Here is a 25,881-nt window from a genome sequence, read left to right on the forward strand (position 1 = left end):
AAATTAAATATTTATCGATATTTTTATAATATTTTAATTATATATATTTTTATTTTATTATTTATTATAAAATATTTTATTTAAAAAATTATTGAAAAATTATTATTTTATTTTTTCAATATTTGATATCAACTCAGATAAGAATTTTTTTCCTGCGAAAGAATGTTTGATCTTCTTTCACAAGATGAGCTATTGATTATATTTTTATATAATTTTTAAAATATAATATTTATTTAGTAATCTATACTGCAGATAGAGTAAAGAAGATCGGAATGTTTTAAAAACTGTACAAAATGCGATCCAACCATTTGCATCGCGAAAGTAGATCAAACATCCTTGTTGCGAAAGATGCAACTCAAACTCGGTTAGACAAACATCAGTTCCCACTGATAACTTTTGTCAACGAAGAAGGGCTGAATGGTTGATGTTTGGTGGGACTACTATGCTACGTGACTATCAACGAAAGGTACACCTTTATTATTTTATTTCTCCAAAAGGAAATTAAAAGTTAACACATTTTAGAATATGGCCAGGTCAAAATAGCTGGTCTCAGGAGTATTTATGGGCTATAAAAACTCACGAGTGTAGCAGTTGCTCTCTTTACTGTGCTACGCTTGTACCTTCACCAAACCATTGTTTGATTGGTGGGAATGCTTTGGGTGGTGGCTTTTCACACAGGAAAGTATGTTGGATTTTGATGCGAAGTAGAGATATCTAAAAACCCATCAGGCCCTTGGATCACTGGCTTTGATTCTTTGACTCCTTAGTGCTAACCAACCCATTTTGGTGAGTACCTTCCATCTCCCTCTCTCTCTCTCTCTCTCTCTCTCTCCCCCTCTCAAGACTTAAGATGTCTTCATTCTGTTTCCGTGCTCTTACTTATTTACTTCTGATAAAGTGTTCCTGTGTCGTGGCTGTTTGCCAGCCCCCACTGATAGAAAGCTTGGTCATATCCTGACAGCCTAAGCTAATGGCATCTGAGGAAAGCAATGACATCCAAATGGAAGAGGTGAGATACCACAAGCCTTTTTTGCAGGCAGCGAACTCCAGCAAAATGTCTTCAAGGCATAAGCGCTCCAAGAGGTAGCTGATTTCTTAGGGAGATCTGGTTCTACTTATTTTTCTCTGTTTTTTGTGTTGCTGGTTCTTAAAGTAATTCCAAGGTTTTTGGGAAAGTTGAAGTTTGGTTGCTTTTGCTAGAAAATAGTGGAAGTGTTCAGGAGTCTTACCTCAAAAATATATGGTATTTTAAAAGGTTTGGCATTAATTTCTGCATAACAGAACTGTTGCTTTGAAATGACAGTGATTCTGAAAGGAGAGTTAGGGAAGATAAATTGGATTCTTCATCTAAAGCCTTCCAAAAGGTTAAGCAGGTAAATTAAAAATCTTATGATCTTTCCCTCCATTTTAGCATCTCCAGTATCTGGAATCCTTAAGTTTTCTAAGCTTTTATATGCTGAGGAAAATAAAACTTGTGGTCAATGACTCTGATTGTAATGGTCTTAAGCTCTGGTGATCTTAGACTTTAGCCGAGATTTTATCTTTTTTTTTTCCCATGTTTGTGGCTTTTGGATTCTAAAGAACCTTTTAAGTCATGTTAATGGGAAAAGGTGATGCTCTGAAGATGGTGCCATAGGGGCAGTAAGATTTTATTTGATTAGATTTGGAGTGAATTTGTTTCTCTGCGATCAGTCTAGTTTTGTTCAGTAGAAGTAATACTAGATTCTTACTTATTTGATTTGGTTTTTAGCAGAAGGGAAATGGCAAGGGAGATTTCTACATGAAAAAAAAACTAATGCCTGATGCTGAGATCCAGCACTCTTTGAAACAAGAGGTATGCAATGGAACGCTTAGCTCTATGAAATAAGAATAGTGGGAATTTGTCTTGGTAACCAAGTTATTACCATCTTGATCTGTCAGTTTTTGGTTTGTTGTTGATTCCTCTCAAACATCAGCTTCCATTGGCTGATTGGTGACTCAGTCATTTTCTTTTTCGCTCCAATTATGACTGTAATGAGCCTGTGATCATTTGAACATCAATTCCTGGATGTTCAAAAGACAGCCATTGGACAAGTTTGTCATTTACCAAACACTAATGATCCTTGGGTATGGATGGCTTTAAATTTTAGTTTGCTCTTCTATTTCTTAGTGAATTTGATAGAATTTTATTAGGATTATAAAATCTCTGCTTGATTTAAACAAGATTTAAACATATATGAGGAGCCTACATTAAGCAATGTTCCTTGGTCTAAGAGTTTTCTTTTTTTTAATACACCTTACAACATTTCAATGAAATATCAAGAAGTGATTGGACCTGTCTCCTCTCAGAAACTTTTCTCTGTACTTTAAGTGCAAAGAAGGCTATCAGTATGTGAAGAATGATTTACTGCAATTACCCTTATGCTGCAGTGGTCATGACCTAGTTTTGGGTGAAAATCATGTGATGCTCTTGTTGTTTCAGAGCCATTCTTCTTGATAGCAGGTTCTTCGAATTGAACTGTTTCAGCTCGTATGAGAAGCTGCAGCTTCTCTTTTGATTGTCATGTAAATAAGGAGAATCTTTGATAGCACTTCACACTTTGAGCACTAGAGAGGAATGCGAATTTTCTTCTGATATTGGAAATTTCTTGATAATCATGGATGATTTTGAGAAACTAATTTATGTTATCACTGCATACTGATCATTTTGCCTTATTCTGTCCATTCTCTGCAGATTCTGCAACTTGAAAAACGACTGCAGGATCAGTTGATGGTGCGTGGTACTCTAGAAAAAGCATTGGGATTTAGGTGTTCAGCTCTTGATTCTTCGAATGATAGTTTGATGCCAAAGGTAGCATCTTTCTGTTTTCTATATGTAAATGCTTAGTTTTCTTTTATAACTTCCCATCAGGAACCAATGTGATAAATGTTTCACTCGCGCAAAAATACCTTTAACTTATGGTCTGAGATGCTACTGTAACTGTCAATTTTTATTATTATTTTCATAAGAATATGTCCCAGTGCTAATGTTGTCCCACTTGACTCTACATTTATTTGATGGAATAAAACAACAATGTGAGATCATTTCTATTTTTTCTTTCTTTGGGTTTCTTCATATGTGACATTTACCAAGGTAAGCTCTGACTAAGTCGTACACTTAAAAACTATAGATTAATGATTCTATTGCTGTATTGGGATTTTCATTTATGAACTTGGATTTTGTGTATTCTGACTTTATTTAATATTTTTTTGAACTGATTTATCTTATTCTTGGTAAGTTAGTTAATACTACTTTTATTGCTTCAGCCTGCCAAGGAACTGATAAGGGAGATTGCTGTGTTAGAGTTAGAAGTTACACATTTGGAGCAATATCTGCTGTCACTCTATCGAAAAGCTTTTGATGAACAAGTATCCACAGTATCTCCCTCTGCTGTTGGAGAGAGAGCAAAAAAGCTATCAAGCACCCAACCAGGTCCATCTCAAGAAGCTGAAAAGCATGACATATCATATAACAGGGGAAATCCAGCAGTTCAATCTAGTCGGATACAGCTCCCTCGAGAGTGGGCTACCAATGCAGAGAACGAAGCTTACGAGGTCAAGTGCCAGGAAAAGCTAGCTGGTCCTGGTGTTCATCGGAGTCATTCCTCGCTTTCACAACGTGCAGTTTATTCAGCTAGGATATCACCTTCAGAAGAAAGTCTAGCTAGAGCTCTTCGCTCATGCCATTCTCAACCTTTATCATTTCTTGAGGTGAATGAATGGACTTCTAGCTTTGCTTATTGCTAGATGATCTATCACTTTTCCAACAACCAACTGAATGACTATCTGAAATTTTCTGATTGAGGTTTTTGATCATTACTGCACAGGAAGAACAGAATGCTACTTCAGGGGTGATAAGCTTAGCAGAATATCTTGGTACCAATATCACGGATCATGTTCCCGAGACTCCTAATAAACTCTCTGAGGATATGGTTAGATGCATGAGTGCCATATATTGCAAACTTGCTGACCCTCCTTTAGTTCATCATGGACTCCCCTCTTCTCCTACTTCATCCTTTTCATCAATGAGTGCATTATCTCCTCAGTATTTGGGGGATATGTGGAGTCCTGGCTATCAAAGAGAATCTACTCTAGATGCTCGTTTAATAAATCCTTTCCGAGTTGAAGGTTTAAAAGAGTTTAGTGGACCATACAATGCGATGGTGGAGGTGCCTTTGATATGTAGAGATCGTCGGAGGTTGAAAGATGTTGAAGACTTGCTACAGAATTATAAGTGAGTCTCCCGACATCGATATTATCAGCTTATATCGTGTATATGAAATTATTTTCTACTGTATAAATTAATAGTTTGGTTGATCTATTTATTATGTTTAATCCTGTTTGATTCATTCTCTGTACCTTCTAAAATTGTTATTGCCTGCTAATTTTTACAAAGCATTTTTGACCAAAAAAAAAAAGATATTGAAATTGATGGCGTAAGCCGCGTAACTAGTTTCTTTGAATAATCCCATTTTTACCACTATTTTATTGATTTGACAATTAACTCTAGCACCTAATCAGACTATCCATGGCATGTTTGTTATTTTAATTTCTAACCATATGTTTATCACTTGTTCAGGTCCATCATTCAACGATTGGAAACAGTTGATCCAAGGAAGATGAAGAATGAAGAAAAGCTTGCCTTCTGGATCAACATACATAATGCCTTAATGATGCATGTAATGACTCTCCCATTATTGTAAAACCCTCATCTTGCTGTTCTCTATTTGATATCTAATATTTCTTGCATGATATAATTAGTACTAGTTTGTGCTGCCTCTGCAGGCATATTTAGAATATGGCATTCCACAAAATAATGCAAAAAAAGCATCACTTCTCATCAAGGTAATTACAATGGCAATTCGCAGAGGTCTTAACCTCCCAAAACAGAAGAATGTTTGGTTGAGTGATTAGGGAGTGACAAATCTCCTCGGCATGATCTCTTTACTGCAGGCTGCGTTCATAGTAGGCGGCCGCTCTGTAAGTGCAGCAACAATACAGGGTTCAATTCTAGGATGCCGTTCAAATTGTCCCGGGCAGGTTTGTCTCATATCCTTTTCAATTTCTACTTATATTTTTGTGATTTTGGAGATTTTAACACAAATGATGCTCATTTTCATGCTTTCTGAAATATCTCTAACTTCAGTAATGGTAATTGTTTCAGTTTCCAGAATCTTGCATCTTAAGAGAAGTTTGCATACTGACATGCTATTCTTATTGTAACTAAAAGTAAATGAAAACTCTTAACCATTTTAGTTGGATGGGACTTCCCTCCCTTTCCAATCAAAAGAAAAAAAAAAAAAATCTAAATCATTTTCAAAAAAAGGTTTAACATCAAAAAAACTATTCAGGACTTCCAGAGTCTAAGAGACATGATGATTATCTAATAGTGCTACCGCAGCAGAAAATAACCATTTGGTTATTGTCCACCAGAAAATCAGCTTTCACAAAATTAAAACTCTCTCATTTACCATAACACCGGTTAAACTGCTCACTCGTACTTCAATAAACAATTCAAAACAAACCTAACGGCTATTTTTTTATTTGTAGTGGCTTCGGACATTTCTCTATCCAAGGATGAAGTATAAAGTTGGAGATGAGTGGCAAGCCTATGCAATTGAGCAACCAGAACCTCTCCTACGCTTTGCACTTTGTTCTGGAAGTCATTCTGATCCTGCGGTAACCTTTTACATCTAGTCTCGCTATATTTTAAAATTACACTGTATGAAACAGCTAGAAAGAAGGATTAAGTCCAAAGGTTTGGCATTGTTGCATGTTCTTGTTTCCATAGCCTGAGCCAGAGCAGTCTCAATGTGGATTGCAATTCCTCTTGCCATCTCCTATCATATCATATAAACCTTGCCATGTATTTCGTTTACTTCTGGATTCACTTGACATTCTACTTATATTTGGAATAGAAAAAACCTGATATCCATTAGAATTACTGCAATAAGCCAGTAATGAATAATGTTTACAAACTTGAAACACTAATGCTGGAATTAAGTCTCTTCTGAAACTGGTGTTGCATCTTCAGGTCCGGATATATACATCCAAGAGATTGTTCCAACAGCTGGAAGCTGCGAAAGAAGAATTCATTCGAGCATCCGTCGCTATTTGGAAGGAGCAGAAGATCCTTCTGCCAAAGGTTATCGATGCGTATGCGAAAGACACAAGATTAAGTTCACAGGGTTTGGTAGACATGATTCAATGCTATCTTCCAGAGACTCTTAGGATGGCCATGCAGAGATGCCAACAAGGAAGAGCAAACAAGGTCATCGAGTGGATACCTTACAATTTCACATTTCGGTATCTGCTATCAAGAGAATTAGCTTTTCCTCACATTAACTGACAAAATACATCTTTAAGAGAGGGGGAAAAAAAGGCTTGGGAGTTTGTGGATTAGATTGGGATGAGTTGATTGTTTATTTTCTTCTTTCTTTTTTAATTTATTTTTTTTGGGTACAATTAGGGTTGATATATGTGTACATAAAGCCTCACTAAGCTGTATTATTTGTATATAAATGAATGTTTAAATCAATTAAACTTCATGGAACTTTGATAGCAACTATGATGCTAAGGTAGGAGATCATATCCATTGGTACAAACATCAATATGAGACCTCTATCATGTAGTCTAGATCTAATCAATCTAAGTAAAGATCCACTCAAGCATAGCAACTCATATATACCTCTATATATAATTAATAAGTGAAAAATTTAAGTGTCTCACTTCCTCCTCTTTTTTTTTTTTTTTTTTCCCTCAGAAAAATAGACTACTGAGTGGATGCTTAAATAGGACGCTCGGAAAATAATAAAGTTAAAGTCAAACTTAACTACAAATTTATCAATCATAGTCACGATAGGAGTGTAGGATACATAATATTAATCAAGATAAAACTAGTTAAAATGTAACCCTATTTCTTGAAATCCCGCAGTCCACCATGGCCATCACCTTCTCTCTTACTGTGCAGGCGGGCGGGCAGGCGCGTGCGCGCGCGCATATATATATATAGAGAGAGAGAGAGACTTATTATTTAATTCAGTGGATCTCCACTAGGATCCAAGCAAGTCTAAATTAGACGATAAAAATCTCATATCGATGATCCCACCAATTAGATGTATCCTATTATCTTTAAACTACATATACACTAAAAATCATATAATTTACAGACCTCTAATCTATTCATCAAATGGCGGCATGTATTATTTCATGTTATTTAAATTATTCAATTTTTACTACTTAATGTATAGATTATGAGTCTCTAAATCAAATGATTTTTAGATACAAGATAATAAATTACATCCAATAATATGAATCATCGACATTCCTCATCCAATTAAGTTCCTAACAAGATCTGAGTGGAGATCCAATCCACCAAATCCTAGTCTATCTGTGTTCTAATTAGATCATTTGGAGTGACCAACTAGATTTAGGGGCTAGATCCAAACCTACCATTTATAGTTGAGTTGATCTTGGGTTAACTTGGAGTAGACAAAGCCAAACCAAATACCAAACTTAGAGAACCGTCGAATATATTGGTTTTAGGACCAATTTGGTTCTTGACTGGATCAAGCGTAGGGGCTAAATCCAGACCTATCCATTTATTATCGGATTCACTTTGAGTTAACCAGGAGATGATCCAGCTTCCAAAACAGCCACAACTACAACCATTTATAGCTATCGTATTCGAGCAAGCTGGCAGGTCAATGTCAGTTTTTTGCCACCCCCACTGGGTGCATATGCGTGATTTGCTCATCTACTTCCTCTGATGTCAATTATCACCATTTATTCTTGCATTCTTCGGCAATGATGATGGGGGGAAATGTGGTACTCTAATTGACTTTCTTGACATTCGTAAGATTCAATTTTCTAACTTCCAATAAATTCTTGCACCCAACTATAGGTTTGCTTTTCTTAGAAACATTTGCATAAGCCCAAGCACAAGTAGCAATAATTTTTTTAGGGAAAATGTTTTGAGACTCTTATTATGTGCACAATCTTTTGTTTTTTTTTAATTCACTAATGCTAACTTGGTAATCAATCTTTTGTTTTTTTTTAAATTCACTAATACTAACTTGGTAATTAACTTGATATTCAACTACCCCAATTGTGTAAACAAATCCCATTGCATATGGTAGAACTTTTGTGTGCGCAAAATTAAAATTATGTTTTCATAGCCCCTTCACTATTTTCTAAATATAATAAATCAAAAAAATGGAAAGGTCATTATGATAGATTTTTTCCCTAGCCTCTCATAATGTAAAATAATGATCATTTATCATTTATGTTGTTTTTTAATAAATAATATATTTTGATATTCAAATTTTTTAATTCACTTTCCCCAAAAAAAGATTATATAGCTTGAAAAATAAATTTTTATGAAATAAATAATGATTTGAAAGATAACACTATTATTTCTCTATTATTTTTTTTTACCATAATCGTAAATTGAACCAATGATCAACCTGACCAAGGGCCTAATCACCACGTCGTCGAGGCATTGGTCCTATCATCAGGTTAATCAACCAGAACAAGTTATAGCTAAAATTTTCAAAATATTAAAAGTAAAAACAAATTAGTTGTAATATATATACATATTTATTCATTTCTACATTTCTTCCTATTAATGAAAACTATTCATATTTTTTTTCATTTTAAATATTACAATTAAAATATATTAATCTACATTATACACTGCTCTAGTTGCAAAATGAACAGAAGAATCATAATTCATTTAATTTTTAAAAAGTATAAGTTGTATATAATTTAGGGAAATATCTAAAAGTTATTGATATTTTATTTAAAATAGTAAAGTTTAAAAACTATCTGAATGTATGACATATATTCTTTAATCTTGTAACAAAGCAAAAGAAATAAATTGTTTTCTTTTTTATTGAAAGAATTGATTGTTGAAATACTGAGTAAATAGTATTTTTTAATAAGATAGTTATAATTTTTGTCGCTTGATTAACTGTGTCATCAATAAATTGTTGCTAGGTGGATGACAGCTTTGCGTGCAAATCCTTACTCAATGGCTCTCAACTGATTCAACCACATTTTTTGTCCTATTTGAGAATCAGATTGGCTAGGCATCCAATTTGCCAATTTTCTGATCATATCAGTTAATCAAATTCAATTTTGATAACTATAAGTATAATAGCTATTGTAACAAGGGGTATATTTTGTTTCTCTTGAGAGGAAAGAATATCTATTCTTCTCAAGTTTAAAATCAATAATGTTAAGATTTGACGCCTCGAGATTCAGCCCACATTGAGCTCACAACGAGGTTCGCGGCGAAAAACGGAGTCCAACGAGACCAAGATCACCTGAATCGGAGCTCGGATGGAGGAGATACGAGCTTTTGAAGTCGGCACGAGAATCGAGGCGGCGGAGGACCGCCGGCGACCGGCGGCGGGTGGCAGCGGCGCGGCCGCAGGCGGCGGCACGCGGGACGCGCGTCCCAGGCCCACGTGGGACGCAGGACCCAGGCCCGCGCGGGACGCGCGACCCAGGCCTGCTGGCCCCTTGCCCCGGTCCACCGTGGACCGGGTGGTCCACGACGCGGCCTGTGGACCGCGTGGGTGTTTTCCACACGTTTCTTGCGGTCCACGGCACTATTCCATAGACCGGAGCACGATCCAACGGTCCAGGTGGCTCTCGGTCTTGATCCGACGGTCCAGGGGGTTTTTTGGCTTTGTTTAGGACTCCTAATCCTTCTCTAATCAAGATTTAAAGTCTGTTTAACCCTTTAAAAGGGCCTGAGACGAACAGAGAAGTGGTGTGCTCGGGTTTCTCGCCGTACAGCTGTACGAACCCGATTGAAGAGAAAGAGAGGCTAGGGCGCTGTGAGAGAAGGAGCAGGAGGCTCCTGGACAGCGATCGCCAGGCTCTTCAGGGGTTCAGGGGGGTCTCCAAGAGAGAGAGAGCTTTTGTGAGGGAAACTTCAGGTGAGAGAGAATTGGATGTACAAGGGTTGAGGGTGAGGTCTCCTCTTGTAAAATTTCTTTTTCATAGTGAAGTTTGCATGCCCCGTGGAGACGAGCCCTTTTGTGGCTGATCCACGTATTTTGATTGTTTTTTCTTTTGTTTTGTTTCTTCTTTCTTCCTGCTGCATCGCGTGGTACTGAAAGGATCTTGAGAGGTGGTGTCCTGGTCAGTCATCCACCCAACAAGTGGTATCAGAGCAAGGCAATACAAAGACGCAGATTGCAGTGGTGGTGAGCAAGACTGAAGATGGAGAAAACAGGAACAATCAAGATGGAGATCAACAAATTCGATGGTAAGAGCAATTTCTCCTTGTGGCAGGCAAGGGTGAAAGACGTGCTCATCCAACAGGGGTTGATCGATGCTCTCTTGTGCGATGAGAAGCCGACCACCATGGAGGTGCGGGATTGAAAACGGCTACAGATGCAGGCGGTGAGTACCATCCGTATGTACCTGGCGGATGAGGTGGTGATCCATGTGCTGAGCGAGACTTCCCCGACGGTGCTGTGGTCGAAGCTCGAGGAGTTGTACATGGCGAAGTCTCTCACCAACACTCTTTTCCTTTGGAGGCAGTTTTACCAACTGCGGATGACTGAGGGACAGAGCGTGCAGGAGCATCTGAGCCACTTCCAGAAGATCCTCACCGACCTTCTCAGCGTTGGCGAGAACGTTGAGGAGAAGACCAGGGCGCTGGTTTTGCTGGCGTCGCTTCCCCCTTCGTACGAGTCCTGGGTGACTGCTCTTCTAGTGGGGAAGAGCACTATCAAGATAGACGAGGTCACCGCGGCGATACTCCAGAACGAGGTTCTCAGGAGGGAGAACCCAGCTTCGAGCTCAAGTGGCGATAGCTCAGCTTTGGTGGCTTCTGGAGGTGCAGGAGGCGGTAGACGGAGCGACAGGAGATCGCAACGAGGGCGGTCTAAGTCCAGGAGGGACTTGAGCAAAATCAGGTGTTACCGGTGTGAGGAGTTGGGGCATCTAGCCAGAGATTGCCCTCAACTGAAAAATCGGACGGTGGCTGCTGTAGCGACGGCCGGCAGTGATTTAGATGGAGATGTCTTTGAGATATCTGACGAGGTATCTGCTTCTTTCCAGCAGTGGATATTAGATTCTGCATGCCCCTATCATGTGTGTTGCAGAGAGGAGCAGTTTGACTCCCTGGAGAACAGTGAGAGCACTGTATATCTGCCGAATGGATCGAGCTGTGCGATCAGAGGCATTGGGACGGTCAGCTGGAGGACACATGACGGTGCAGTGAGGAGATTGGGGGAGGTCCGATACATATCCGATTTCAAGCGAAATCTTATCTCACTTAGCAGACTGGATTCGAGAGGCTACAGGACGGTAGCTGGTGGAGGAATCCTGAGGGTGCTACGCGGCGATAGGATTGTGCTGGAGGGGAAGAAGGGGAGCAGAGGACATTATTACCTGGCAGGGAGCCCAGTGCGAGGTGGAGCATCGGGAGCCAGGTGGAGCCCAGAGCGAGGTGGAGCTCCAGGAGGCGGATCGGGCACGAGACAGGAGACTCGGGAGGACGAGAGGCGACGTCGCAAGGTAAGATTCCTATTGCCGCAGGATGATGCCCCGAGTAGGTCTCAGGTCAGGAGGAGCACAGCATACAACGGAGATGGGATCGAGCAGCCTGGCTCGACTCCCATGTTTGCCCATCCATGATCAGCAGGCGATTGCCCCAGGGCATAGGGGCGCGGAGATCCAGAAGCTCTCGGAGTTTGGAGGAGGCCGAATATCGAGTCGAGGTGGAGATTGTTAGGATTTGACGCCTCAAGATTCAGCCCACATTGAGTCCACAGCGAGGTTCGCGGCGAAAAACGGAGTCCAACGAGATCAAGATCACCTGAATCGGAGCTCGGATGGAGGAGATACGAGCTTTTGAAGTCGGCACGAGAATCGAGGTGGCGGAGGACCGCCGGCGACCGGCGGCGGGCGGCAGCGGCGCGGCCGCAGGCGGCGGCGCGCGGGACGCGCGACCCAGACCCGCGCGGGATGCGCGACCCAGGCCCAGGCCCGCGCGGGACGTGCGACCCAGGCCCAGGCCTGTGCGGGACGCACGACCCAGGCTTGCTGGCCCCTTGCCCCGGTCCATCGTGGACCAGGTGGTCCACGGCGCGGCCTGTGGACCGCGTGGGTGTTTCCCACACGTTTCTCACTGTCCACGGCACTATTCTGTGGACCGAAGCGCGATCCAACGGTCCAGGTGGCTCCCGGTCTTGATCCGACGGTCCAGGGGATTTTTTGGCTTTGTTTAGGACTCCTAATCCTTCTCTAATCAAGGTTTAAAGTCTGTTTAACCCTTTAAAAGGGCCTGAGACAAACAGAGAAGTGGTGTGCTCGGGTTTCTCGCTGTACAGCTGTACGAACCCGATTGAAGAGAGAGAGAGGCTAGGGCGCTGTGAGAGAAGGAGCAGGAGGCTTATGGACAGCGGTCGCCAGGCTCTTCAGGGGTTCAGGGGGGTCTCCAAGAGAGAGAGATAGCTTTTGTGAGGAAAACTTCAGGTGAGAGAGAATTGGGTGTACAAGGGTTGAGGGTGAGGTCTCCTCTTGTAAAATTTCTTTTTCATAGTGAAGTTTGCATGCCCCGTGGAGGTGAGCCCTTTTGTGGCTGATCCACGTATTTTGATTGTTTTTCCTTTTGTTTTGTTTCTTCTTTCTTCCTGCTGCATCGCGTGGTACTGAAAGGATCTTGGGAGGTGGTGTCCTGACCAGTCATCCACCCAACAAGTAATAAAGCATCTAAAGCGAAATTCTATTTATTGATTATAATTTATATCAATAAAAATATTTATACATCAAAAATGATGTATTTTGGTAGCCTTTAATTTTGCATCTAATATGCATAAAAATTAATGAATAAAATGATCTATAGTCATATTTTACTATGAATTAAGTATTAAAAATATATTGATTTTTGATCTATAAATATTATAAATATATAGATCAAGATCAATAAGGTAGATTTTTAATTCAAATATTTTATCATATGTTTTAGTATACTAGCACAAAAAAATTTAACTATTTTATGTCTATTTAATACATAATCTAGAGACTACCGAAAATATAATATTTGATTTCTATTAAGTGCACAAAATTTTGAAACCTTGATATGATATTGTTACAATTATTTATTGCAATGAGTTAAGATGATTAAATACTTGCCCATCAATCTAAAAGATCATTTTATCAGCCAATGTAGCCTATCAAGGTTAGCATGCTACGATGGGGAGACTTTGTGCTGGTGGGATCAGGGCCATCCGGGTCAAGCCAGTCTTCTCCGATCATCAGGTTGGGATTGTATGTTCACTGTTGGATCTCGTAATAGCTGCTATAAGATCTATGATGGTTCGGAGTGTTTTGAGAGATTTGAGAGACATGATCCAATGATATCTGCAGAAAAAAAAAAAAAAAAATCAATCATTCTTTCGGGTGGTATATTGCACGCCAAAGAATGATTCACCTTCTTTCTCGATTTCAGCCGTTGGATCTCTCAAGGGATGCTTTGGAGATCCGTGTGCTTTGATAGCTGTGGACTGTGCCATCCAACGGTTGATTTCGCGAAAAACGATCAATCATTCTTTCGCTCGTGAGATGCAACCCTCTAGGGAGTGCAAAGTCCACACAACGACCTGACGAGCGCGAGAGAAAAAGAAGCCTGGAACGCGCCATTTGTCTTCTTCTCGTAGCTTCCTCTCGACCAGAACTGGGAGGGAGGGGGGAGGAGTCGAGTGCTATGGAGGGAGAGGAGATAGGGCTGGTGCTGGCCCGAGCGTCGGAGCTTCGTGCCAAGATCAGCAACTGCATCGATCTGAGCGGCGGCGAAGCAGATCCCGGCGTCGGAGGAATGGCGGAGACGGCGGAGGAGGAGGAGGAGGAGGAAGAAGAAGAAAGTCTCCGCAGTATCAGTGATGCCCTTGAGTCACTGGAGCGGCAGCTCGCGGCCTTCCAAGTATTCATCTCTCACGCTCTTTCGCTTTCGTTTTGGGTTTAGGGTTTCTTTATGTTTTGATTCAAACAAGAAAAAGAAAAGAAAAATCTTTAGTGCATTAGGGGTGTGGAGAAGTGTTAAAGATGTCTTTTTTTTTTTGGATTTTTGGATGAATACACGTGACTACTATAGGATTTTGTTACAGTGCATGCGATGGGAGTACATTAAGGTTTGAAGGTGTTAAACTAGGCCTGAAGGGGAAAGATTTTGGTTGGGCATGATTGATAGAGATAATATTGGCTTTCTATGCTTAGAATAATAACTGAACTAGAGAAGGAACGGAAAACTAACTTATTCAAAGTTTGTTTTGCTTGGTTTAGGGGAGATCATAAAACATTAACAGATGTGTAGAGGACTTTTTGAACGATGGTTGCTAGAATTAGTAAATAACTCAACTCCCATCACAAGGTCTGATGCAATCAAGAAAGAAAATCACGTATTCATAAGCAACATGTGGGAGAAGAAGAGTCTTCATTTGTTGATTTTTTGTCATTATGAGTCTTTTATTTAAGTCTTCTGCTTCGACATCCAACAGGATTATGTATCTTCCATATGCTTTTCTTTTCATAATTGTTTTGGTAGATTATATATTCTGACACATTCTTATCTTCCTCTTCAAAGATAAAGATTTTACACTGGGTTTCACCATAGGATATAAAGTTCGATTCCTTGGCTACATCATCCTCTTTGGTGACCCATCGTCATGTGTGTGTATGAAATGTTCATCACTAATTGTAGGTTCAACATTATTTCCCTTGATGTTCAATCTTCTTTCAAGATTGAATCAGCATTTTGAGATGGAATTTTTACTATAGATTGGAAATTTGTTTCAAATGTGATCATTTGGTAGCGCGCAGGAAGTTTGGCTATTCAGTAGCAATACGACCTTTTATAATCTTGTTTGGCTTTAGAGTTGTACCATTAATGTAAATCAAGGTTTAAAGATACAGTCAATGTTGGTTTATTTCAGTTGTCAGACCTGTATGAGATCGGTTGCTGGTAAAACTGGGTCATCCTGGTTGTTATTGGCCTGTACCAGCTGATTGGCTAGTGGCAATTGAGACGTATGAAGAAAAAAGGATGGGCCGTTTTTTTCCTATTTGTTGTGCATGCATACATACATGCATACATCTCTCTCTCTCTCTCTCTCTCTCTCTGTGCGCGCGCGCGCGCGTGCATATATGTCTATGTATGTATAGAAAAATCACCCTATTGAGAGGCTGAATGCATGGATTTGCAGTGGGCCTCAGTCCCAAGGCTGAAGGATTAAGAAGAGGCTTCGTACTAGTACATCATCTAAATATAGGATACTACCTAACAAGAGAAAGAAAAGAGAAAGAAGAGAGAGAGAGAAAGTTTAGATCATGGATTGAATGCATCTATTCGCCATGGTTCTCAATCCCCTGGTCGAAGGATTAGGGAGAGGCTTTGTACTAGCACATCATCTAAATATAGGATGCTACCTAACAAGAGAAGGAAGAAAAAGAGAAACATGGGAGAGATGGTTTAGATCATGGACACCATAAACTCAATATCAAATGGGTGCCGCATTAGCCCCATAAACCTAATCATCATATAGAAAGCCTATCCTAGTTCTAAATTATGGCAAACACTAAAACCCTCCAAACAATCATCGGAAATGACATATTCTAGGAAAAAAAGAAAACAAGAAATAAAAAATGGCATCCTAGTGAAGTACTGGAATGCGGACCCACCTTTAATATCGGGATGATACCCCCTTAGTAGCATCCTTATCATATGAGTAAAATTCCTTTTCTTTGTCCCATTAGTGTTGTCATAGAGACTTTAGAACTCTGTGCCTTGTATCACATCTAGAGAATACCATTCTTTACCGTTGGTAAGGAAAATGGAGACTTAAATATTTTGATTCTTTGAGAAGAGTTTGTATAGATCACGTTCACAATTGTAATCCTCTGTTAGTTGCAGGTTAGTGGATGCTACTGCTGCTTTACAAACTGATCAAGTCTCCTGCTTCCCGGTGCTTCTAATCTTTGCCTTCTGGATATGTGAATATATATATTTGGTTACTTTGTTTCCATATTGCTCTGATTTAAATCTTTCTAGTAATTGTCTTTATAAGGCTGCTCAGGTGTCATGGTTTATCAGCTTTAAAGTATTTCATAATGCTTATCGATGTTTCCATCTCCTTTCATCAAGCATGCAGTTTTCTTGGTGCTGCATGTAAATCTGCTTCTGTTCTCGCTTCTTCACCTATAAATTCTTTGATATTGTGTTTTTAACATTCTTTAACTCTAATTTATCTCTTGGTTAGGAATGTATCCTTGTTGCAATGAAATTTAAATTATCAAATTCGTCTATAAATGAAGAAAAGTTTTCTGCAATTGCTTAGGCTTATTCCAAGTTATCATTTCCCTCAGAAGAAGATAAAGTGTAACATGTTTTATGCTTGTACTGTGAATTTGCTTATCAAACCTGAATGACATGAAAAAAAATAAGATTTTGCTAATCCACAAATTCACAACAATCCATGACTCCTCTGTGGATACTTTGGCAATTGGAAGAATGGATTGAACTTCATATGGTAGGCCAGATCAGTTTATAATGCCATGCTTTGTGCTGTACCTGAATATGATATGCACCTATTTAATTGCAGAAGTTGTTCATTTTGATCAAACGTGACATGTCATACAGATTACGGATCAAATGTATTGCTTACCATATCTTTTATTGGCTATTATAGTATGTTCAAGTAGTTGTACAAGAATTTTGGAAGTTACAATCACTTCTTCATGAAATATTAAATGACTTCTGTTTGACAAACTTTTATACCCATTAGAAAGTTAACCAACTAAATCATGTGGAGCAGAAAAGGCCCTTTATCTAGATAAAAATTTATTTATCCTTCCACTTATGATGACCTTTCTTGTAGGTTAATTTTCAACTCATCATGTTATATTCATGAGTGTTGAAGGCGTTGAAATTATTTGCTAATGTTATCCACCCTCACATAGAAGTGTGTCACTGATGTTAACTTCTTAAGATATGTTCTGTTTGCATAGAAGATGCCTCACTTGAGTGAGCATCATTACTTGATGTATGTAACGATTTTTTATACTTATGTTAATCTTTTCTGGTCCACTCATTAGGCATTTAGGGATTCTTGAATAGTTTCTTAGAGCATGACTGCATGATTATACCATTTGCCTTTTTTATATTTTTAACTACAATATGTTTATGTCTATGTTTGGTGGCTTTGCAGTATGTTGCTCCCTTTCTAAATGTTGAATGTTTATTGAAATAGCATATCACTTAGTCCTGTCTCAGCATCCCACTTATAACCCATTGTATCATCCATTTTGCACACTAAGGGGTTTTGGCACTGGGAAAAACCTTCTTGATTCTAATGCAAGCTTCTTCTAACATGAACCTCCCTTGAAACCATCAGTCCAAATTTGTTTGTGATGGTCTCTAATGGCTTAAAATACAGTGCATATACCCTTGGAAACTGAGAAATAAAATAACTTTCCATTTACATCTAGTTTGGAATCAGATTTCGTTTTCCCCTCTGCATGCAGGCTCTGCAACAGCAACAAAGATATGAGAAAGAAGTGACTCTAGCTCAGATTGATCGCAGCCGAATGGTATTACTTAGAAAACTTAAGGAGTATAAAGGGGAGGACTTGGAAGTGATTCATGAAGCAGCAGCCTTTGCTGGTGAAACTGTTGAGCATGATGATGGACTCCTCCTCCCTCCATACCCAAGTCACCTACCTGACTTGTTTGTTCTGGATGATCTCCATCCTTCTTCACACTTCGCTACTAAGTGCAAGCAATCTCAAAAGCAGTGCATGGTTGAATCAGAAAAGAACCAGAGCTCGCACCAGGGGAGCAGAAACTCACCAAGGGGAATAACATATCTCTTTGGATTGGTAGCTAAATCATTGATAACGTTTGCTAGTGTCGTGTCTATTCTAAGATTAGCTGGTTACAAGCCAATGCCTGGAAAAGGAGCCATTCCGTTCAAGGCCCTGGAGTTGTTTGGCAAGCCAGCAAGCGAGGAAAGGCACGGTTCTATTCAGTGCCCACCTGGGAAAGTTCTGGTGATTGAAGATGGGAAGCCCCATTGTCTTGTTAAAGAGCGAGTTGCAATTCCATTTGAGTCAGATGTTACAGGTCCAAAAGTAAGTTATGGATTTGGATGAGAGTGTTGCATACCCCACTTGTAAATTCTTTGGATCAGTAGCTAGAAGTTCATTTTGTTATCTTATGCTTCTTTAGTAGATAGCTTTTGTTTGATCTTTTCAGCAAGCAAAACTTTTTACTTTTTGCTTCAGCTTTATCTCAAGGAGAAATGCATATGTTTGGCCGTGCATGCTGTTAGTCACTGCCGCTAGTTCATATGGTAGTGCATGGAGATAAGCACTTGATGAATGCAGTCTATACGAACGATCGTTTGTGATTGGTGGTGTGTATGGCCATGTGGTGCACACGATGGAGGATAAGTTTTCTCGGTACCAAGACAGGCTCACTCCTTATAGAGAGTGGTGCTTCCACACAAATGTAGATGGATGTACAGGGATTGTTTTATGGAGAGTGGTGCTTCTACACAAAAGTAGATGGATGTACCGGGATTGTTTGTTTCCTGGCTTGTTGCCAACTCTCTTTAGATGTGCCTATAACGAAGATCTTAAAACTGGTGGACCTGTCATGTGATGAAATTTGTATTCTGGATTTGTGGCATTTTGGCCAAGATAACACTTGGGTCGCTCTGAATTTGTTGGGACTCCTTGTCACACCTCAAACTCAGTACCTGAGTTAGGCACGTGACACGGCCACACAAACTCTAGAGCAGCGTCCTAAGGATCATATAAGGTCTATTAATTTAATATTTTTAAAAATTTTAAATAATTAAGTAATTACTAAATCAATCAATCGAGTCACAATTTCAAATCAAATGTAAACTTGTTCAATATAATTATTCAAATGTTCATTGGTATCAGAGAATCTAAGCTAACCAAATTACTAAAGGCTTCAATTCTCATTTGCTCTCGGCCAAACGATCCAACTAAGCATCCTGTGAGTCTGTAAAAAAATAAGAAGAAAAATATGAACTTCTCCAGCTCAGTAAAAATCACTGCATATGTACATCAAGCCAGTAGTTAAAAGTAATATTTCTGAAATCAATACAATTGATGAAGACTCATATGTATATAATAACTTAAATATTATCATAAATATGCATTTAATAATATGGATCATCATATATCATCAAGTGAAATCTTCATTCATTGTTGAATTACATATTAAATGTTGTATCTTCTCACATTTTCGGTCTGTTAATATTTTATCCCTTTTTGGCTTTGGACTAACCCAGACCATACCTCAATCTCTTCCCAATCCAATTATTCTTTCATATAAGCCTTTCAAGGCTGTCCCAGGATGAGCTCCTGACCGACTGTCCCACGTACGAAAGTCCGTTAGAGGCTGTCCCAAGCATAAGCTCCTGGCGGGCTGTCCCAGGATGAGCTTCTGGCCGGCTGATTCATATGTCGGGACTAGTCCAAAACATATCATTTTCATTTAATTCTTGATTTTATCGAATTATTTCAAATTACAGAATGATGAAATTGATAAATCATATCCATAAAACTCATACCATCAATCATAAAAATCTTTTCATAATATACTCATATAAAAAAAAATTCATATAAGCTATATATTAATGTCTCGAGCATAGAAAACTCATCGATTATAATTTCGATATTGCAAATTCAACATATAAGACTAACAAATAAAAATCATATATTTATCGATGATCATGTACAGGATTCTTACTTCGATAAATGAGAATTCAAATTCACAGCCTTACAGTCAGAAAATCAAACCCTACTCGCTGTCCCCCTGGTCGTTGGACTGTTCTCCTATCAAACAAAACAAATTAATTTAACCAAATAAATTTTTTAAATATATATATATATATATTGAGGTTTATCTGACTCTTACCCATGTCCCCCTTTTTTTTTATTTTTATTTTTATTTATTTTATATATATATATGTATGTATATGTATATATATATATAATTATATATATATATATATATTTATATTTTTTTAATTTTTATTTATTATTTTTATTTATTTTATATATATATGTATGTATATATATAATTATATTATATATATATATATATTTTTTATTATTTTTTTATTTAGAGAAGAGAGAAGAAATTTTTTCTCCTCTTCCTCACGCTCGAAAACAGGGAACCCGAGCCCCTTTTCGAGCGCCTCCCCTTAATCCGGCCAGATGAGCCACCTCCGGCCACTCTCCCCGGCAACGTCTCGACGACGGCGATGCTACCATCTCGGTGGCAGCGCCACCATCCCTATTGCCGGTGGCAGAAAAGGAAAAAAAATAACAACACAAACAGGGTGTCCCTGTTTGAGCCCGAACTGGCACCTCGCCGGCTTCCAAGTACACCGATGACCGGAGGATCAAAAGGAGAAAAGGAATACCTTGCTACGACGTCCAAAGATAGCTCTGACGACCCCCTCTCTTCCGATCAACCACCCACGGTATTTCTTTGAGAAAATCTCTCAAATCCCTCGATTTTCTTCGAAATTTTTGTTGTAAAATCCTAAGGGAGGACGGAGGATCTTTATAGTGAAGGTTTCCTACCCTAATCGGACTCTTTGAGTCCGATTTCATCGAAAACGAGAAGGAATAAGACTCCGGCTAGGAGTCTTCCTCCTCCTCTGTAATTTTTTTTTTTGTTGGGCCGTCTGAGCTACAGGCCCAAGTAACTAGGCTGTTACAATCTCCCCCCCTAAAAAAAAATTTTGTCCTCGAAATTTACATACCTAAGTTTTCAAAAAGTTGTGGATACTTAATCTTCATTTCTGTCTCGAGTTCCCATGTAGCCTCTCTCTCGCTATGATTGCTCCATTGGATCTTCACATAAGGAATAATTCGATGTCGTAACACCTGATCTTTCTTGTCAACAATCCGTACTGGATATTCTTCATAAGTCAGATCCTTCTGAAGACGCAAAGGTTCATAACTCACCACATGACTTGGATCTAGAATATACTTTCTCAACATTGATACATGAAATACATTATGTACGCCAGATAAAGCCGGTGGTAATGCTAACCGATATGCAATCTCTCCAATCCTGTCTAAAATTTCAAAAGGACCAATATACTTTGGACTCAACTTACCACGAACTCCAAATCTCATTACACCTTTAGTGGGAGAAACTCTCAGAAAAACAAGATCGCTTACCTGAAATTCTAGCTCCCTTCTTCTATTATCAGCATAACTCTTTTGCCTGCTCTGAGCTGTACGAAGCCGTTCCTGGATCATGTGTATTTTTTCCGCTGTCTGTTGTACTATTTCTGGTCCCAACAGTTTTCTTTCTCCCACCTCATCCCAACAAATGGGCGATCTACACTTCCTTCCATATAATGCCTCGAAAGGAGCCATCTGAATGCTTACTTGGTAACTATTATTATAAGCGAACTCAACCAATGATAAGTGATTATCCCATGCTCCGCCTATGTCCATGACACAAGCCCTTAACATATCTTCTAGGATCTGTATGGTTCGTTCTGATTGTCCGTCAGTTTGAGGATGAAAAGCTATACTGAAATTTAACTTGGTTCCAAGAGCTTTATGAAGACTCTTCCAAAACTGAGAAACAAATCTACTATCTCGATCTGACACAATAGTAACTAGTACTCCATGCAGTCGTACTATCTGCTGTATATATAAGCCTGCCAATCTTTCTAAGGAGAGACCAATCCGAAAGGGTAAGAAATATGCTGATTTCGTCAATCGATCAACAATTACCCATACAGCATTATTATTTCGAAGTGTTTTAGGTAATCCAGTCACAAAATCCATAGTAATATGCTCCAATTTCCACTAAGGAATAAGAAGAGACTGCAATGATCCTGCTGGTCTTTGATGTTCAGCTTTTACTTGTTGACATACCAAACATTGGGCTACAAATTGTGCAATATTCCTTTTCATACTAGACCACCAAAAATTTCTTTTCAAATCTTGATACATTTTTGTGTTTCCAGGATGCATAGTGTAAGCCGAACAGTGAGCCTCCTCTAGGATCTCGTCCCTTAATCCTGAAATCTTGGGAACACATAGTCTGTTATCAAATCTCAATGACCCATCCTCATGTGTCCAAAATTTTATCTGTATACCGGATTCCACTGCTTCTTTGACCTTTTGTAACTCTGAATTCTCCTTTTGAGCTGCCTTAATCTTTTCAATCAAAGTAGGCTGTAGTACAAGATTTGCAAGCTGAACTTGAGAATCATGTAGTCGTATTTCAATTCCTGATTTCTCCAAATCTAGCAATATAGGCTTTTGTGAGGTAATTAGAGCAGCCAATTTACTAAAAAATTTTCTACTTAGAGCATCGGCTACAATATTCGCCTTCCCGAGATGATAGTTTATTGTCAAGTCATAGTCCTTCAATAGTTCCAACCACCTTCTTTGTCTCAAATTTAACTCCTTCTGAGTAAAGATATATTTTAAACTTTTATGATCCGTGAAAATCTCGCAATGCTTTCCATATAAGTAATGCCTCCATATTTTTAAAGCAAACACCACAGCTGCTAATTCTAAGTCATGAGTAGGATAATTTCGCTCATATGACTTCAATTATCGAGAGGCATAAGCTATCACCTTTCCTTTTTGCATCAAAACACAACCGAGACCTTTACGAGAAGCATCGCTATAGATAGTGAAACCTTCTGTCCCGGATGGAATGGTTAAGATTGGAGCAGTCACTAATCGTCTTTTTAACTCTTAAAAGCTTTGCTCGCATTCGTCTGTCCATTCAAACTTTACTTGTTTCTGTGTTAGACGAGATAGAGGCATGGCAATACTAGAGAAACCTTCCACAAACCTTCGATAGTAGCCAGCCAACCCCAAAAAGCTACGTACCTCCGATACATTAGTAGGTCGGCTCCAGTCGACTACTGCCTCCACTTTCCTTGGGTCAACTGAAATACCATCTTTGGAGATAACATGCCCGAGGAAAGTAACACTGTTCATCCAAAATTCACATTTCTGTAGCTTTGCATACAGCTTCTTTTTCCTCAGAATTTGTAATACAATCCTCAAATGTTCTTCATGCTCGAGTAAGCTTTTCGAGTAAATCAAAATATCATCAATAAATACAACTACAAATCGATCCAAGTATGATGCAAACACTCGATTCATAAGATCCATAAAGGCTGCCGGTGCATTGGTCAAACCAAAGGGCATGACCAAAAACTCATAATGCCCATATCTAGTTCGAAAAACTATTTTTGATATGTCTCCAGACTGTATCTTCAACTGATGGTAGCCAGAACGAAGATCAATTTTTGAGAAGACCTGAGCCCCTTGCAACTGATCAAACAAATCATCGATTCATGGTAAAGGATATTTGTTTCACATTGTTACCTTGTTTAATTCTCGATAGTCTATGCAAAGCCGAAGGCTACCATCTTTCTTCTTCACAAACAGTACTGGAGCTCCCCAAGGTGACACACTCGGTCTAATGAATCCTTTGTCCAACAACTCTTGTAATTGCTTTTGTAATTCCTTCAATTCTGCTGGAGCCATTCGATAAGGGGCTTTGGAAACTGAACTCATACCAGAGATCAAGTCAATAGAAAACTCAATCTCTCGATCAGGAGGTAGTCCAGACAGGTCATCTGAAAAAATATCAGAAAATTTTTTCACAATAGGAATATCCTGTAACCTGAGCTTATTATCTTGAGTATCTAATACAGTGGCTAGAAATTCTTCACATCCTTTTCTAAGAAATTTCTGGGCACGGATAGCTGAGATGAACTTCTGGTGAAAGAAGGGTTTAGTACTCTTAAAACTAAACTCTGACTGATCTGGAATTTGAAACATTATTATTTTTTTGAAGCAATCAACTGTAGCATGATATGCTGCTAACCAATCTATCCCCAAGATTAGATCAAAGTCCTTCATCTCTAAAACTAATAAGTCTGCTTTCATCTCCCTATCTTCAATACTTAGTACACAATCTTTGCAAATTAAATTAACCAATATCACTTCTCCACTTGGTGTGCAGACACAGAGATTATTTTCTAGAGGTGTAGGAGACATCTCATTGGTCTTCTTAATAAAACTAGTTGCTATAAAAGAGTGGGTAACTCCAGGATCAAATAGAGCATAGATATCGTTGGATGCTATTTTAATCATACCTATCAGATATTCATTTATCATTCAGGGCTATATGTCCTTATATATCTAAGCATATAATATTTCATGACATATATATAAAAATTTTTTTAAGAGATCGGTTCAGTACCTGTCACCACTGAGTTAGAAGCATTAGCATCATGTTGTGTAAGTGCATAGACTCGTCCTTGGGTCTTTGATTTTTATTGTCCCACATCTTGTCTTTGTACATCTTGGGGTGCCCGATTCGCGGGGGTATTTTGGAGATTTTGAGGCATCTGCTGTCTCTATGATTCTCCTCCACTGCGGCATATAACTGCTTTGTGGCCATCTCGTCTACATTTGTAACATTGTCCCCCAGGCCATGTGCAATCTCGTTTAAGATGGGGTCCTCCACATCTATAACATATAATGCTCCCCTGAGATTGAGCTTTACTTTCAACGACAGTCTGGTTTGGTTTTGGGGTCTTTGGTTTGAAGGCTCTGCTACTTTGATCTTGAGAATCAATTGCTCGACCCCTTTTCTTCATACTTTTCTCTCTTGCTGCTTGAGCATCATTAAGTCCTTTTTCTATTATTAAGCATTTGTTTACGACTTCTTTATAAGTGGGCAGCTCAAAAATAGTCACCAGTTGTTGGATTCTCTCCCTTAACCCATTCTCAAATTTTCTGGCTCGAACATTTTCTTCAGCTATCAATGCAGGGGCATATCTCGATAATTCTTCAAATTTGGCTGCATATTGAGCAACTGTCATGTGGCCCTGTACCAGTCGATCGAACTCTCAAAATTTCTGGAGTCGGATACTCTGGAGAAAATACTTCTCATAGAAAATTTTTCTAAATTCTTCCCATGTAAAAGGTACATCATTTGGCCCTAACTTTCCAATTTTCATCTCCCACCAATCGACTGCCTCACCTTGTAACATAAACGTGGCAAAAGTGACCTTGTCTTCCGCAGAACATCTCAAAGCAAGGAAAACTTTCTCTATTGCTTTTAGCCAGCTTTCAACTTTCATAGGATCTGAGGTCCCTGAGAATGCCGGTGGTGCATATTTTTTTTAAGTCTAATAAATTGATCTGACGTTCATACTGATTTTCAGCTCTTTGTTGCTGCTGGGACTGTCGCTCCTGAAATATTTGTTGTATGATCTGCTGTTGTTGTCCCTGTTGCACCTCCAATATCCTCCTCATATCTTTTCTTACAGCCACTTGTTGTTGAACCTGTACTTGCATTAACTGAGCTGCAGTAATTTGTTCCCCAAGTTGAATTTCAGGTTCTCCTGGAGTTTCTTCTCCGGGAGTGACCTCTACAGGCTCAGTAGGATGTTCTTGTTGTGGTGCGTCATCATCCGATGAGGGTGGAGCATTTTCTTATTGTATAGCTGGCTCCCAAGCATTAGAGCCATCCGCAAAATGAGTAGGTCTTCGATTTCGCCCACGCTCAGTCCCTCGTGCCATGACAACCTACACAGTTTCACTTTAGTCAGGAACTTAATAAAAATATCTCATATTAGTCAATTTCCATCTAAAAATCTACCCATATACTCTTCCTCTGAAATGAACCTTAGGATTCCTAAACCTAGGCTCTGATACCACTCTGTCACACCCCAAACCCAGTACCTGAGTTGGGCACGTGACACGGCCACACAAATCCTAGAGCAGCGCCCTAAGGAT

The 25,881-nt window shown here is 39.1% G+C and overlaps 3 protein-coding genes across 4 annotated transcripts; 2 read left to right on the top strand and 1 right to left on the bottom strand.

The window, feature by feature from the left end:
* The first annotated feature begins 630 nt into the window (after positions 1-630).
* Positions 631-6,582, top strand: LOC105059884 (uncharacterized). Of its 2 annotated transcripts, XM_073251584.1 has the most exons (12): positions 631-786; positions 962-1,083; positions 1,304-1,373; positions 1,754-1,834; positions 2,714-2,830; positions 3,286-3,729; positions 3,846-4,252; positions 4,598-4,697; positions 4,804-4,863; positions 4,972-5,058; positions 5,569-5,697; positions 6,053-6,582. In XM_073251584.1, the coding sequence occupies exons 2-12, from the start codon at positions 971-973 to the stop codon at positions 6,365-6,367; spliced, it is 1,923 nt and encodes a 640-aa protein (XP_073107685.1). In that variant the 5' UTR covers positions 631-786; positions 962-970; the 3' UTR covers positions 6,368-6,582. The 2 variants fall into 2 exon arrangements, with proteins under 2 accessions (XP_073107685.1, XP_073107686.1); XM_073251585.1 differs by lacking the exons at positions 631-786; positions 1,754-1,834 and having other exon boundaries at positions 824-1,083.
* Positions 6,583-13,638: 7,056 nt separating this feature from the next.
* Positions 13,639-18,246, top strand: LOC105059870 (plastid division protein PDV2). Its single transcript, XM_010943370.3, has 2 exons — positions 13,639-13,963; positions 17,560-18,246. Exons 1-2 carry the CDS (start codon positions 13,748-13,750, stop codon positions 18,184-18,186), a joined length of 843 nt encoding a protein of 280 aa, XP_010941672.1. The 5' UTR covers positions 13,639-13,747; the 3' UTR covers positions 18,187-18,246.
* A 1,983-nt stretch (positions 18,247-20,229) lies between these two features.
* LOC140855217 (uncharacterized) lies at positions 20,230-21,468 on the bottom strand. Its single transcript, XM_073251094.1, has 2 exons — positions 20,840-21,468; positions 20,230-20,368 (listed from the first exon to the last, which is right to left on the bottom strand). The coding sequence occupies exons 1-2, from the start codon at positions 21,466-21,468 to the stop codon at positions 20,230-20,232; spliced, it is 768 nt and encodes a 255-aa protein (XP_073107195.1).
* Between the last annotated feature and the right edge of the window lie 4,413 nt (positions 21,469-25,881).

The sequence above is a fragment of the Elaeis guineensis genome, chromosome 2, assembly GCF_000442705.2.
Source record: "Elaeis guineensis isolate ETL-2024a chromosome 2, EG11, whole genome shotgun sequence".
NCBI classification, from domain to species: Eukaryota; Viridiplantae; Streptophyta; class Magnoliopsida; order Arecales; family Arecaceae; genus Elaeis; species Elaeis guineensis.

What these genes read in the sequence shown, in the direction of transcription:
- LOC140855217 (XM_073251094.1), bottom strand. Translation starts at nt 21,468, where the DNA reads ATGGCTCCTTTCGAGGCATTATATGGAAGGAAGTGTAGATCGCCCATT. An exon ending in CTTTTTGAAAACTTAGGTAT is followed by an intron (nt 20,369 to 20,839) that starts GTAAATTTCGAG and finishes CACCGGCAATAG; the next exon opens with GGATGGTGGCGCTGCCACCG.
- LOC105059870 (XM_010943370.3), top strand. Translation starts at nt 13,748, where the DNA reads ATGGAGGGAGAGGAGATAGGGCTGGTGCTGGCCCGAGCGTCGGAGCTT. An exon ending in GGCAGCTCGCGGCCTTCCAA is followed by an intron (nt 13,964 to 17,559) that starts GTATTCATCTCT and finishes CTCTGCATGCAG; the next exon opens with GCTCTGCAACAGCAACAAAG.
- LOC105059884 (XM_073251584.1), top strand. Translation starts at nt 971, where the DNA reads ATGGCATCTGAGGAAAGCAATGACATCCAAATGGAAGAGGTGAGATAC. An exon ending in GACTTGCTACAGAATTATAA is followed by an intron (nt 4,253 to 4,597) that starts GTGAGTCTCCCG and finishes TCACTTGTTCAG; the next exon opens with GTCCATCATTCAACGATTGG. An exon ending in GTTCAAATTGTCCCGGGCAG is followed by an intron (nt 5,059 to 5,568) that starts GTTTGTCTCATA and finishes TTTTATTTGTAG; the next exon opens with TGGCTTCGGACATTTCTCTA.